General features: G+C 44.0%; 1 protein-coding gene across 5 annotated transcripts in view; it reads left to right on the top strand.

The window, feature by feature from the left end:
• Positions 1 to 15275, top strand: part of TACC2 (transforming acidic coiled-coil containing protein 2) — a 310387-nt gene that overhangs the window by 268773 nt on the left and 26339 nt on the right. For 3 of the 5 annotated variants that reach the window (XM_063961851.1, XM_063961854.1, XM_063961852.1), the window contains exons 11-15: positions 3816 to 3877; positions 6583 to 6692; positions 6837 to 6993; positions 8137 to 8277; positions 11128 to 11217. In XM_063961851.1, coding sequence (XP_063817921.1) covers positions 3816 to 3877; positions 6583 to 6692; positions 6837 to 6993; positions 8137 to 8277; positions 11128 to 11217 — 560 coding nt within the window. The remainder of the gene's footprint in view (positions 1 to 3815; positions 3878 to 6582; positions 6693 to 6836; positions 6994 to 8136; positions 8278 to 11127; positions 11218 to 15275) is intronic. The other 2 variants (XM_063961853.1, XM_063961855.1) reach the window with 2 other exon arrangements.

The raw sequence follows: 15275 nt of genomic DNA on the forward strand, positions 1-15275 counted from the left end.
TATAATCACCTTACTATGTACGTCTCACTACCTATTCTTATTATGTGGGCTATACTGTATGAATTACACAGTATAATCACCTTACTATGTACGTCTCACTACCTATTCTTATTATGTGGGCTATACTGTATGAATTACACAGTATAATCACCTTACTATGTATGTCTCACTACCTATTCTTATTATGTGGGCTATACTGTATGAATTACACAGTATAATCACCTTACTATGTACGTCTCACTACCTATTCTTATTATGTGGGCTATACTGTATGAATTACACAGTATAATCACCTTACTATGTACGTCTCACTACCTATTCTTGTTATGTGGGCTATACTGTATGAATTACACAGTATAATCACCTTACTATGTACGTCTCACTACCTATTCTTATTATGTGGGCTATACTGTATGAATTACACAGTATAATCACCTTACTATGTATGTCTCACTACCTATTCTTATTATGTGGGCTATACTGTATGAATTACACAGTATAATCACCTTACTATGTACGTCTCACTACCTATTCTTATTATGTGGGCTATACTGTATGAATTACACAGTATAATCACCTTACTATGTACGTCTCACTACCTATTCTTATTATGTGGGCTATACTGTATGAATTACACAGTATAATCACCTTACTATGGCCCTCATTCCGAGTTGTTCGCTCGGTATTTTTCATCGCATCGCAGTGAGAATTCTCTTAGTGCGCATGCGTAATGTTCGCACTGCGCATGCGTCAAGTAACTTTACTAAGAAGAAAGTAATTTTACTCACGGCTTTTTCGTCGCTCCGGAGAACGCATTGTGATTGACAGGAAATGGGTGTTACTGGGCGGATGTACGGCGTTTTAGGGGCGTGTGGCAGGAAACGCTACCGTTTCCGGAAAAAACGCAGGCGTGTCTGGAGAAACGGTGGGAGTGCTTGGGCGAACGCTGGGTGTGTTTATGACGTCAGCCGGGACCGAAAAGCACTGAATTGATCGCACAGGCAGAGTAAGTCTGGAGTTACTCAGAAACTGCTAACTCGGTTTTGATCGCAATATTGCGAATACATCGGTCGCACATTTAAGATGTTTAGATTCACTCCCAGTAGGCGGCGGCTTAGCGTGTGTAACTCTGCTATAATCGCCTTGCGAGCGAACAACTCGGAATGAGGGCCTATGTACGTCTCACTACCTATTCTTATTATGTGGGCTATACTGTATGAATTACACAGTATAATCACCTTACTATGTACGTCTCACTACCTATTCTTATTATGTGGGCTATACTGTATGAATTACACAGTATAATCACCTTACTATGTACGTCTCACTACCTATTCTTATTATGTGGGCTATACTGTATGAATTCATGCTTATTGAAGCTCAGAGGTAAATTTACTAAAGGCTGATTTGCTGTTTCTCTGCAAAAAAGATGCATTTTTGCAAATCGATAATTTACTAAGGATTAATTAGTATAAAGGTCACATGTCAAATGCGACTCTGTACTCCAAATCACGGCAATTCACCATTAAATAACATTGGTATCATTGGAAATTGCAGATTTACTAAAAATTGATTTTGTCAAAACGCTTCACTTCACACCAAAAACGTGACAAAGACGCATCTCAATGTACTAAATCAATGCACTGATATTTTTTATATTTTTGAGCATGTTCACATGGAACAACTATTTTTTTGTCTAGGGTCTTATTCATACCTGGACACAGCTGCGCGCCTGTACGCAGCTGCTGCATCCAGAGTGTCTATACACACGCACTGGACGCAGTACGTGTATGCGACCCTTCACCATGCGGTCACATTCCGGAATGATGCAGCCGCAAGGTGATTGACTGCGGCGGCCGTCGGGGTCGGGGGGCTGTCGACACAGTGTTGGCTGTGTGACGTCACATGCAGCCGCTCTGAGAAAAAAACTTTTTTAGCATAGCAGGGCTGCACAAGCGATTGCAGCCCTGCTATGCTAAAATACACTCCCCCATAGGCGGCGTCTAGTTGATCGCACGAGCAGCAAAAAGTAGCTACGTGCGATCAACTCGGAATGAGGGCCAAGGGTCAATAAGGGGAGATTTGTTAAATTGCCCAAAATTGATTCTTAGTAAATTGCCCCCTTTGTATTAAAAATGCATATCATTGCTGGGGTAGTGGTGCAATGTGGTCCACACAGACTGTGCAATATAAAGTGCTTATATGACCCTATAAACGGGTGTGATACTGGTTACCGGCATTTAGGATGGCAGCGGTCATAAGACCGACAACAGCATCCCAATGCCCAGCATCCTGACAGGATATTACAATCGGGATTCCGGTGTTGGCATTCCAAGTAATGTCGCAGTTCCGGTGCTAGCATTTTGCCCACGTGTTGGGATTCCGGCGCCGGAATTTCAAGCAGCGGCATCCCGACCACATCTCCTTTAAATAATTATCTCCATTATAGCCTCTTATAAGACAGAGATTACAACCCCAGCCATAAGAGATTTTCTGTAGATTATAAAATGTGTTTTCCTTATGTTGTGTTTATGAGAAGTGAGTATTACTTTTTTTAATTATTTTTATTTAAACTTACATTAATTTACTGTCATTTTTATGGCTAGTTCTTAAAGGCATGGGAATGTTGCCTAGAGACCTCCGCCTGTCTGTACACACACACACACACACACACACACACACACACACACACACACACACACACACACACACACACACTTGACTAAGCCTTGGATGGAGCTAAAGCGGACGGTGATAGTAAATAGCCCTGTCCCTGACTTTTCCTTCCACTTTTGCACATGTTGTTTCTTCACACAAATCTATCTTTTCTGTGTACTGTGACACGCCGACACGGCAATGATATTCTATGTAAACTTGTTAATGCTTCTTTGAGTAGTGTTGTGGATGATAAAGGGAATCCCTGCTGCGTTGGTGTAAGAAATATAAACCTTCACACATAAGCAGAAACATGATGTTTTATTTTTAACCCTATAAATACATGTTGTACAGTAACAATACAAATGTACAGTAACTTAGCATTTGAAAATCAGTATAGCCCCTTTGTCTGGCGTTTGTGCTATTACAGAATAGACTGCTCCTAAAACTCACAACCCCTTTGGTATGACTTCAAAGTTTATTAATAACAAAAGATGTAAGGTGTATAGTGGGGAGACTTATTTACTGTTTAATTACTTTATGATTTTTACATTGTTTACAAATTAATTGAATACTATTGAAATCACATCAAGCAGCTACAATATATGTGAGTGAGATTTGGGCAGGAGAATTAAACTGATGGTGTGAGTTGGCATCATAATCGTCCTGATGTAAATGATGAGAATAGCTACTTGAATGTGTGCTGTGCTGAACTGTATTGTATACATTATGTAAATGAAGTTAAAACTCTGTAGGCAGGCTAACAAAGGCTAAAAGCAGAGAAGCTGGCTCAGAGATAGACAGCCGCTTTTACACTGCAGTTGCGTCTTTGGACACGCCCCCATTTCCTGGAACTGCAGGTAGCTCCGCCTCATCCCCGCCCCCAAATGGCCGCAGCATGTCAATCATGTTGTGCATGGGGAAACTGCGAGCGATCTTGCAGAGCTGGTTCTGCACATGCGCTGAATGGGCCCTGCACATGCACAGTCCCTCTAACATCGGAGATGCACGTAAACGGTTTACATATATCTCTAAATCAGGCCCAGAGAGTGTGTCACTAGGTCCCTAGTGTCTGTGTAAAGGGCAAAGTGTGCTCCTTCCATCTACACTATACGGTTTATGTTGCAGATCTGATATTTTTATTTGTATATATTTTCCAGATATAGAATACGGCAATTCTTACAGCATAGAGTACATGGAGAAAACTGGGAAGTGCTCTCCGGTAAGTCTGCCTCGCTTATCACATGTCACATAAGAAGAGACGTTAGAGACAATAAAGAAACAACAAGAGTACTGCCATATTGTCTCAGAATTACTTGTTTCCTAATAAATAGGAAATGTGAAATATATAAAACCACTCATATATAGCAAATAATAACAATGTAGCTGCATTTAAAGTATTTTTTTACATACAAATGGAAATAAATTCTAAATCCTTCCCCCAAAAAATGTTTTCCCTTAGTTATATAGCGCGTGAGACATGTATGAATCTAACTTTCCCTAATATGAGTGGCTTCTAGGGGTCCATTTATCAAACAGTATTTGCGGCTATTTCCCTGAAAACACCTGTTTACGGGGGTTAGCCACAAATACTGTGTACAGTATCCCTGGAATGTAGGAAGGAGGGATTGCAGCCTACATCTCCTATAAGGGATGCGATACTGCCTGATGTATCAATATGGTCTCCTGATTGCATTAGCCCATTGTAGCCTATGGTCTACACATTGCGAGATGTAGTTCTGCCGGATATAGCCCCCGTGCACAACAGTGAAGCTTAGCGCGCATTCCAGAGTGATCTGCAAATGTTCCCATGGAAGAGGAACCCATTCATCAATGATTGCATTTGCAAAGCATTCTGGGTGTGATATTAGCATTCCGCAATGCGATCACATCACGTGAATGTATAAGCCGGCACAGGCAGGGACAGGGGCTTCAAAAGGAGTCCGTCCTTGTGATGTGCTGAGCGCAGGGCTGGGGCTTCTGCGCATGCGCGTTCATCCTAACCGCAGTTTTTGCGTCCATTCCAGTGGAGGGTTCCTGGGGAACCCTGCCGGAACTACATCTCCGATCTGTAGCCGATAGGCTACAAAGGGATACTACTGTCTAAAGATTGGGGTAGCTACGGGGGGCCAATATTGGGAATGCTTTGGTAAGTCGGAAACCTATGGGGGTGTGGCTGCCGGTGGTAATAGAGGGATCGCAGCAGGTGTCGGAGATTCAGGGAAATAGCTGCAATGATATGGGGATATTATGCTTAAGGAGATAAAGGGGTCTATTCATGTAGAAAGTGAAGAGTGAATTGTTACTTATCACTCTACATTGTATAAATTCGATGCGACATATAGCTTAGATAAGTAGCATTCATCTATACTTACCCTTCCGGCGATGCAATCCGGTATCCAGGGCTCCAACGGTGCATTCTTCTCCTGCGCTTCCCTCTTCGAAGCCGGCGGGTCCCTTCTGCGGATGCATGCTCCCAAGAGGCTGCAGTGGCTGCTGGGAGATCAGGAGGGCGGAGCCAGCATGGGTGCCGGACAGAATGTAGGGAAGCATTGAGCTTTCCTGCCGTATCCGCACTGGTGTTTAGGTTGTGATATCCAGAGATGGCGAACCTGAACTCCATGGAGAAGTGGAAAGCTGCGCTTTCTGTTCCTTCATTAATTGCACTCACCATCCTAAAGTATGCAATTCAGGCAGGGGGTGGGGGTGCCGCTGGAGAAGTCAGGAACTTCCCCAAGGTAACCCACTTCATGAATATCCCAAAGCAGAAAAATCACTGTTTTCCGCTAAACAAGGCTTCTCTCTGCTACACGAATAGACCACAAAGTACCATTCAATCAGCTCTTAACTGTCATTTTTCTAACACAACCTGTAAAATGTAAGGTAGAAACTGATTAGTTAGTACTTTATCTCTCACACTTTTATCTCCATTCAAGCTCTGATAAATACTCCCATTGTTTGATATATTGCCCAACAGTATCTTGCAATTTGTACCTCTTAATCTGCTCTTTGTTCATTGCAACTACTAAAGGGGCAATGTTCACTTAATTTCTAAGCAATGTGACTAGATTGCTTGGAAATTAAGAACACATCGCTCCGCGCGTCGCTATAGCCAGCTCTAGATTGGGCATGCATGCATGCCCAATCTAGTGAGATCGCTCATTTCATCGCTGGGTGAAATAAGCGGTCCCCCCATTCCCGCCCCTCCGCTCAGCACACATCGCCCTGTGCTGAGCGGGGGGAGAGATGTGTGCTGAGCGGTCTGTGACAGATCGGGGGGGGGGGGGGGAAACACTCATTTCACCCAGCGGTGAAAAGAGCGATGACACTAGATAGTGTCTGCATGCAGGCCAATCTACTACCGGGACCGCGCATCGCTATCGCTGTGGGACACGTACACAGAGAGATTCACCGCTAGTCAGATTGTTTAGAAATTAAGCATGGATCTCTGTGTGTGTACCCTCCTTACCACTAATTTGGAGCCAATAACCCTCTAGGCATGTTTAGTACCTGACCCCTGCTTTGTCAGCCCAGTGGTGCCACAACAAGACAACTGCAATGGTGCAGGAAGTGTCTTAATATCTGGAATCATTTAGTAATAGTATTTGCCCTTTCAGTGGGTTAAGGCTCCTGAACACAGGTATGGAAATCAATAACACATGTCCTTGAACAAGTCTAAATATAAAAACAGGAAGCAGCAACCCCACTTCTCCATCCTATAAACCTGCCTGCACACTGTATAAACAATATGCCTACTACTGAGCTCTAGGGGACTGACTGTGCATTGACTCTTCTGCTATTAAAATATAACAATACACATGATTGATGTACAAAGAATTATGGTCTGGGTGTGTGCGGTGTGTGACACCAGCCCGCATTCTACAAAGCCTGGCTCACTCTGATCTTTATGTTCTAATATGTCCTTAGCTCCGGGACGTAACCCAGACTCAGTCTATGTACCTCTTGTTTGAAGCATCCCAGGATAGCCCAGCAAACACACTGGCCAAGTTTTCAGAATCGTGCACTCCAGGATTAGAGTAAGTAGTGCAGCAATGCTGTTTGCGGATAATTGTGAGAATAATTGTCCTGGAGGCTGAATGTAGAATGTGTGAGGATACAAGGGTGTGACCAGACAAACAGTTGTAAGGTTTATTCACACACGGATTATGGTGTCTCGCTAGCTCAAGCTTTGAAGCGATGGAACCTAGTTTGTGCTCTGGACAGCTGCCCATCTCAAGATCTCCACCCTTGATGCAGGACACCATGCACCAGTCCCTGGAGAGGTTGCGGCAAAGAGAGGAAGATCCTGGGATGCTGGGTAGTGGCAAAATGGAACTGGTAAGGAAGCCATGTTTTAACCATTTATCTTACATAGTATATAGCAATGCAATATACCAGTCACAGGGGATGATCTGTGAGGAATTGCTGTTTACATATTATGAATGCTTCTCTGCATAATGAGAAACATATTCCCTTGGCTGGTTTTCTATGACTTCCATTTAGTTTATCCTTTCTGGAGACCATTCAGTTCTGCTTTCCAGCTGAAGAATTTGCAAAAAGCCCAACACACTTCAAGAAGACTTGTGCAAGTCTTTGTCATAGAATACAGTACATTGCATAGTAAGGTTCAAATGTGTTTGCAAATTGTTTTCTGGAAATGTGTTTATTTGTAGGCAACAAAAAGAAACATTATTTATTTTTGAAAAAACACCACTAATGCATAGTGGCTCATTTATCAACGAGTGATAAAACTCATTGTGAATGAGTACACTCATTGCATATGATAAATGGTGCTCCAACCAATCAGCTCCCAACAGTAATTTTTTAAACACATGACAGTTAGGGGCTGATTGGCTGGAGCACCATTTGTCATACGCAATGAATTTTATCATTCACAACTAATTTAATCACTTGTTGATAAATGGGCCCCATAGTATCAGAAATGTTAAATGATATCCTCTACAGTGGAGACATTATTTGTTAATCAGGAATTAAAGATAGGATGCCTGTAGCTATTTAGAGGGCATGTTGTAACTTATAGTTCCACAACAGCTAGGGAGCTACAGGTTGTCTAAGCAATATATGATTTGTCATGTGTATGAGTAATCAGACCTTGACATCATTAGAAGCTGTGTATGTAAATTAGTACACAGTAAAATGTACCGCAATCATTGGGATCTGAATGGCTGATCTGTGTAACAGCATTTTTTTTCTCTGCAGTGGTTTTCATAACACTGTCACCCACTACATTTATGTTACATTTGAGCAAGTTTAGGCATACTCCCAATCAGCTTTGTAGCGACTGGATATTGATTGAAAATAAATTTACAATGTAAAATACTGTATTTTTGTCTATATATGAGTCAGTATATGTCTTATTATGCTGTAATAGATTAATGGTTACAGTTGCTACCCTTATATTTAATACTCTGTACATGCTATTACACGCATGCATCATGTTTGGTTCCATCTGTATATCAGGGCTCTCCGGACGATGAATACTTGGCTGCTGAGACCCTGCTTTCCCGTATTTCACACCACACAGCTCTCTGCGACCAGCTCAGTTACCTGGAACCGGATTTAGCAGAGAAGAACCCACAAGCGTTTGCACAGAAGCTGCAGGTTTGCCTGTTCATCTCTCAATGAATCTTATTCTAAACAATTTTGGGCACTCCAGCTGTGGCTGCCCCAAGAGCTACCCGATTCATCCTGCCAGTAGCATGTGCTTGTCTCAGGGCTTAGGCCATGAAAGTGTAAACACACACAGCTGGTACAATGAAACTGCCACTGGCTCATTCAGAGATGGCCCTAACCAATATGCAAGATTTTGGCTAGTGCCCCCTAGCACCGTCACTAGTTCCGCCTCTGACCCCTTTCCCAACGCCATCACCCCTCACACATAGCAGTCCTCATTTTGGTGTTCCTACCCCCTATATTTTAAATAGGAACGGTGTGCACATTCGGTGCACAGCCTACAAAGGGATCTGTTCTTGCTGGGAAGGAACATGGTCACAAACTAGTAACCCCAATTCAAATTATGCCACACAGTAGTGCAACTTTATTCACATTTTATCATTTAATAGTGTCCCTTATTCACGTTACATTACACAGTAGTACCACTTTACCTTATATACATTAGTCCTCACAGTAGTGTCCCTTATTCACATTACATCACACTGAATTGCTCCTTATTCACATTACACCACACCATATTGCACTGTATTCACATTAGACCACACAGTAGTGCCCCTTCCTATGTTACGCAACACAGTAGAGCACCTTATACACATAATGCCACACATTAATAATGCCTTTATACACATAAATGCACATAGTAATGCCCCTTACACATATGACACACATTATTAATGTCGTTATAAACATGCGCCAAACGCATTATGTCAACCTTTATTAATGCCCTTATACACATATTGTCCCTTACACGAATGCCGCACATTATTAGGGCACTTATACACATAATGACACACATAGGGGTATATTCAATTGAAGTTGGATCCATTCCGACATTCATTTGTCGGAATGGATCCGACCTGGGCTATTCAATGCAATCTCAATTCGACTTTAAAAAAAGTCGAATTGAGATGCGGGAGCTGAGACGGGGGAGAGCCGCGGGCAGACGGGGGAGAGCAGTGCTACAGCAGCGGCTACACAGCGTAGCCGGAGGATGTATTACAGCCGCCATTCACGGCAGCGTCCACCCGGCTCCAGCAAGCTAGGTGTGAGCAGCGGCTGTGACATCTTCCGGCTACGCTGCCTACTGCTGTATCGCTGCTCTCCCCTGTCTGCCCGCGGCTCTCCCCCGTCTCCCTCCCCAATGTCCACCTCTCCCCCCGTCTCTGCTCTCGCATCACAGCCGCCGATCATGGCAGCGTCCACCCATCTCCAGCAAGCAAGGTCTCGCTTGCTGGAGCCAGGTGGATGCTGCTGTGAGCAGCAGCTGTGACACATCCTCCTGCGCTGCTCTCCCCTGTCTGCCCGCGGCTCGCCCTTGTCTCTGTTCCCGCATCTCAATTCGACTTTTTTTAAAGTCGAATTGAGATGGTCGAAAAAAACCTGTCGGTTTTGGCCCAGTTTTCGACACAAGCATGCGAATCGGCCACTATTCCGCTGATCCACGTGCTTTTCGACAAGTCGAATTCCTCGACTTGTTGAATAATTTGGGGTCAGATTGAATAGTTCGGAACCCCTTCCGACCTAAAAAAGTCAAAAACTGCTGTCTTTTCGACAGACGGCAGCTTTCGACTTCAATTGAATATACCCCATAATGTCCCTTTCACATATGCTGCACATTATTAGTGCACTTATTCACATAATTACATCCATAGTGCCGCTTACACATATGTCACACATTATTAGTGCACTTATACACATAATGACACCCATAGTGCCCCTTACACATATGCTGCACATTATTATTGCATTTATACACGACACACATAATGCCCCTTACACATATGCCGAACACTCCTGTACAACCAACCCACCCGCACACAGCACTCACACGGCCGCTAACACTGTAACCTGCCTCTGCTTGAATCCAGATGATTCCTCATACATCTTGCCTCAATACGTTATGCAGCAGGAGATGCCTGGCGTCAGTTAGCTGGTAGCTCTGCTAACGTTTGGGCGCCTTTTTTGACGAATGCATCTTATTTGAATTACTATGTGGCTAGGATGCACAAGCAGCTTCTGCTGATTAAAATTATATGCGGCATGCCTATATACTGTGTGCGACTGTGGCTGTATCTGCATATGAAATGCTACGTTACAGTGATTTCCAGGAATACACTGTAACATAGCATTTCGTATGCAGATACAGGCGCAGTCACACACAGAATATAGGCATGCTGCACATCATTTTAATCAGCAGAAGCTGCTTGTGCCCCATAGCATACGAAATGCCCTAGGCATTTGCCTAGTTTGCCTATGCCTTGGGCCGGCTCTGGGTTCATTAAATCAATTACGGTTCAGCAGCAGACTGAGCATCTTGGGAGAAATAGTTCCACACATCCTCCAACTGTACCGTTGTAGCCGGAACAGTACCTTTTTTTATGGTCTGTACGGGGCAAAAGAGAGGGGGAATACCGGGTGCAGCGTCAATAGAATTCAATAGCAGTGCTGCTGGGCCACGTCCCCTTTACCAGTGGTCACACCCCTGTCCCTTATTTGTAGGGTTTACAAGTCGGAGATGTTGGAGGGTATACAGCCGTAGCTGGAGTAATTAATGTTATATTGTATATTGCCATTTCTCCATAATCCCTTGATGTCTTTTCTTCCCTCATAATTTACTCTCTTACCTCTAACCCCTTATTCCTCCTGGCTGTCTTTTATCCCTTTTCTATGAACCTGCTCTGTGTGTGACATCTGTCCTCTGTTTTTCTTGTTGGTATCCAGCAGCAGATGATTATTAAAAAATACTTTTCTCTCTGGCCTATCCTCTTCCCGGTGCAGGAGGAGTTAGAGTTTGAAGCCATGAGAAGTGAGGCTCTGACGTTAGCCAGACACATTTCCCAGGCCTCCCAGTATACAGAGGTATCTGGGGTACAGTGTGCAATGAACCAGTCTGCATCCATTTGTCAGTGTGTGTCTTTTATCTTGCACAGTTTTCTGTCCTCCTTACCACAGCACCTCTTGCCTGCCACTTTTAACTGTGTAACTGTGATAATAAGCGTTTGTTATTAAATAGGATTCAATATTATATTACTATGGAGAACAGAAAATAGTTTCTTATTCTAAGTAAAGTCAAACACCCATTTTACCTTCCGTGGTTTTACTCTGTACCTAGAATCCTTGTTTCTTTCACAGCCCTTTCAATCTCATATATCAGTATTATACATTATTTATATTCCCTTTCCCACATTATTCACCAAATAATTCACTGGGATGCAGAATTTTTGTAGCACGCTATGGCTAAGGCCCTCATTCCGAGTTGATCGCTCGGTAGCTGCTTTTAGCAGCAGTGCAAACGCTAAGTCGCCGCCCTCTGGGAGTGTATCTTAGCTTAGCAGAAGTGTGACCGAAAGGATCGCAGAATGGGGTTACATTTTTTTCAAGCAGTTTCAGAGTAGCTGCAGACGTACTACTTCCTTGCGATCACTTCAGTCTGTTTAGTTCCTGTTTTGACGTCACAAATACGCCCTACGTTCGGCCAGCCACTCCCCCGTTTCACCAGGCACGCCTGTGTTTTTACCTGACACGCCTGCGTTTTTTTAGCACACTCCTGGAAGACGGCCAGTTACCACCCACAAACACCCACTTCCTGTCAATCACTCACCGATCAGAAGTGCGACTGAAAAGCGTCGCTAGACCTTGTGTGAAACTGCATAGTTTTTTGTGAAAGTACGTCGCGCGTGCACACTGCGGCCCGTACGTATGCGCAGAAGTGCCAATTTTTAGCCTGATCACTGCGCTGCGAACAACGGCAGATAGCGATCAACTCGGAATGACCCCTATGTACGATAGTCATTTCTTTTTCATTATATAGCATTACACGTTTTCCCTACAACATAGTAGTTCTTGTTTTAGGATTGCAATAGTTACAACATACTGTTAATACTGTACATAGTGGTCATGGTTGCTCAGATAAACATACATTGATTGTTTTTCTCAAGTTAATATTTCATTTTCTGTCCAGATAAGGTTTTTTCTTGGTAGACCCGTCATCTGTAGACAGGTTGCATGTCAGAATAAGAGATTTAACAAAAAACAACAACAATCTTCTTAGTTGCAAATTGCTTTGTGTGTTTTCCCATTGTTTTACTTAATGTACAGATGCGTCCACATACAACTATCCTCAAATTGTGGAAAATAGCCTTGTTTAGTGCACCATTGACTTTGCTACTTAGCTGCACCAAAGCAATAAACCTAAGTACCTAGTACACTATAGGTTGGATTCAGATTTGGAAGCAAGGCAGAAAACACACGTAACTTTGTATCTGGACCAAACCATTTTGCAATGCAAGGGGAGGAAATACATTAATATATTTTTTTTGTGCAGGGTAAATACTGGCTGCTTTTGCATGTAGCTCACAAATGTTAGCTTTATTTTTACACTGCAATTTAGATTTCAGTTTGGACACACCCCACCCAAATCTAACTCTCTCTGCACATGTTACATCTGCCCTACCTGCAGTGCAGCATGGTTTTGTCCGGTTGCTTGCTTTTTTGGTTTGCTTCCACATCTGAATAACCCTTTATTGGTGAACTAACACTGTTTTCACATTGCAAAAATAACCCGGTATCGACATGAGTCACTGTGCGATATAAAAGGGGCCATGGAGGATTCCTGGGTCGCCTGACCCGGTAATCCAGCCCGGGTTATAAGAAGGGTTATTCCCGGGTTGAATACTGGGTCTATGGCAGTGTAAACGGGTTCCCGGGTCGATGCAAGATGAGATGAGCTCATCTCCCAGCGCCACCTCCGCCTCGGCCCCCACTGCCGGCTCCACCCCCCGCCGCTATGGCAACCGACCCAGCATATTGCCGAGTCGGGAAGCCAGCGCTTAGGCTCCAATGCCGGATCCCACCCGAGAAGGATCCGCTTCCAATTCCTGGGTGGGATCCGGCATAGGAGATGTGAAAGGGGCTTTCGATGCACAATTGAGGAAGTATTACACTAAAGGAATTAGTAGCAACACAGGGGAAAAAGTAGCAAAACCGAAGAAATAGTACACAATCTAGGGTAAAACGGCAAAAGACAGGGCCAATACATGTGCCCTGCACCATGCAATGTTATACTTAATCTGCGACTTTGCACCATTTCCTTTGCTATGGGTGGTCTTCGGGTTGCCGGCGGTCGGGCTCCCGGCGACCACCATACCGGCGCCGGAATCCCGACCGCCGGCATACCGACCGCCGGCATACCGACATCTTTTCTCCCCCTTTGGGGTCCACGACCCCCCTGGAGGGAGAATAGATAGCGCGCCACCGTGCCCGCAGCGAGCCCGCAAGGGGCTCATTTGCGCTCGCCCAGCTGTCGGTATGCCAGCGGTCGGGATTTCCGGCGCCGGTATGCTGGTCGCCGGGACCCCGACCGCCGGCAAACCATACTACACCCCTTTGCTACAATAATGCTAAATACCTAGTACACCATAAGCAAAGTAAGATGCAAAATTAATGAAAAATGTGCACATTTGAGGCAGAAATAGCAAAAATGAGGAAAAAGTGTCCAGTACGGAAATTGCACAAGTAGTCTTGCGCAAAAAGGATGGATGTATGAGGACACACCTGTACATACAGAACTGAAAAATATAAACATTTTTTTGTTGATAAAATGGTAAAAGAAGAAACTATTATACATCTAAATTGGACCATTGGATCACTTTTTCAGTGTCTTTAAATGAAAGCAAGAGTATAGGCTCAGAAAAGTACATGTATAAAATGCCAGTTCATTCCAAAAAGAAGATCATTTGAAAGCTAAATCCAACAGAAACTATGGTGTGAGATAAAATGTTAATTACTGTACCTTATTGTTCCTGCATACAATATATCTGTCAATTTGGCGGATGCCCGATGCCTAGAACACTTAGGGGTCTATTTAGTAAGCTCCTAACTGCCATGTTACAGGCCTTATTTGACAAATGACAGGAGCTGGGTACATAGGGGGTCATTCCGAGTTGATCGTCGATCGTGTTCCCTGACATGGGGCTACCCGCCCCGCATGTCAGTGCCGGCCCCCCCCCCCCCCGCAGAAGTGCAAAGCAATCACACAGCGGCGATGCCTTTGCACTTCAGGAGTAGCTCCCCCGCCTGCGTTGGCCGGACCGCGCCTAGGAAACGGCGGCCAAACACCGCCGTTTCACCCCCTCCCGCCCATCGATCGCCTCTGCCAGAGGCGATCGCTGTCCTGCTACGGCCTTCGGCCGTCCGGCATGCGCAGGTGCATTACAGCGCCGGTGCATGTGCAACAGGGACCCGTTCGCTCTGCTGCGTTTTAAACGCAGTGAGCAAACGGGTCGGAATGACCCCTATAATCTCTGTCCACTTTATCTCTGTCCAGGATTTACTAAATAGACCCCATAGCTTTAAATCCTCCTATAACAGTAAAGCAGTCGACTCCTTAATCTGGTCTCATTTCTAAAGTTACCTATCATCCCCCGACCCCAGTGCCAGCACTTCACCATCAAAGAGTTTAAACACTTGTGACTTTCACAGCCACATCTCAGCTGTGGTTCATTCACCCTGCTGTAAGCTTAACAAAGGGATCATTGATCACTATGTTAAATAGAGCATACTGCAATGTACAGTGCACAGTGAAGCATGGAAGCGTCACACACTATATTTCCTCCTGCCCTTCATCTAATAGGTGATGTACAGAGAGTCACATTGCCAGCAGCGCAGGGTACATGCAGTAGACCTAAGTTATTATACACGGCTTTTACAGTTTTTTCTTGAAGTAAGAGAATAAGCACAGAAGCTTGTCTTCATTTACTTGGTAGTGATTTATTCAGTGATCACAGTGATTGGTATACTGTACATGATCCTTATAAATTACAGAATCATTTAAGTAATATCTTTTTATAGTAGTATTACACAGCCAACTTTCTAACATGTCGATTCTTAAAAGCCCCTGTGTTATCTCATATATCATGCTAATAATT

Source organism: Pseudophryne corroboree, chromosome 3 (genome assembly GCF_028390025.1).
Source record: "Pseudophryne corroboree isolate aPseCor3 chromosome 3, aPseCor3.hap2, whole genome shotgun sequence".
NCBI classification, from domain to species: domain Eukaryota; kingdom Metazoa; phylum Chordata; class Amphibia; order Anura; family Myobatrachidae; genus Pseudophryne; species Pseudophryne corroboree.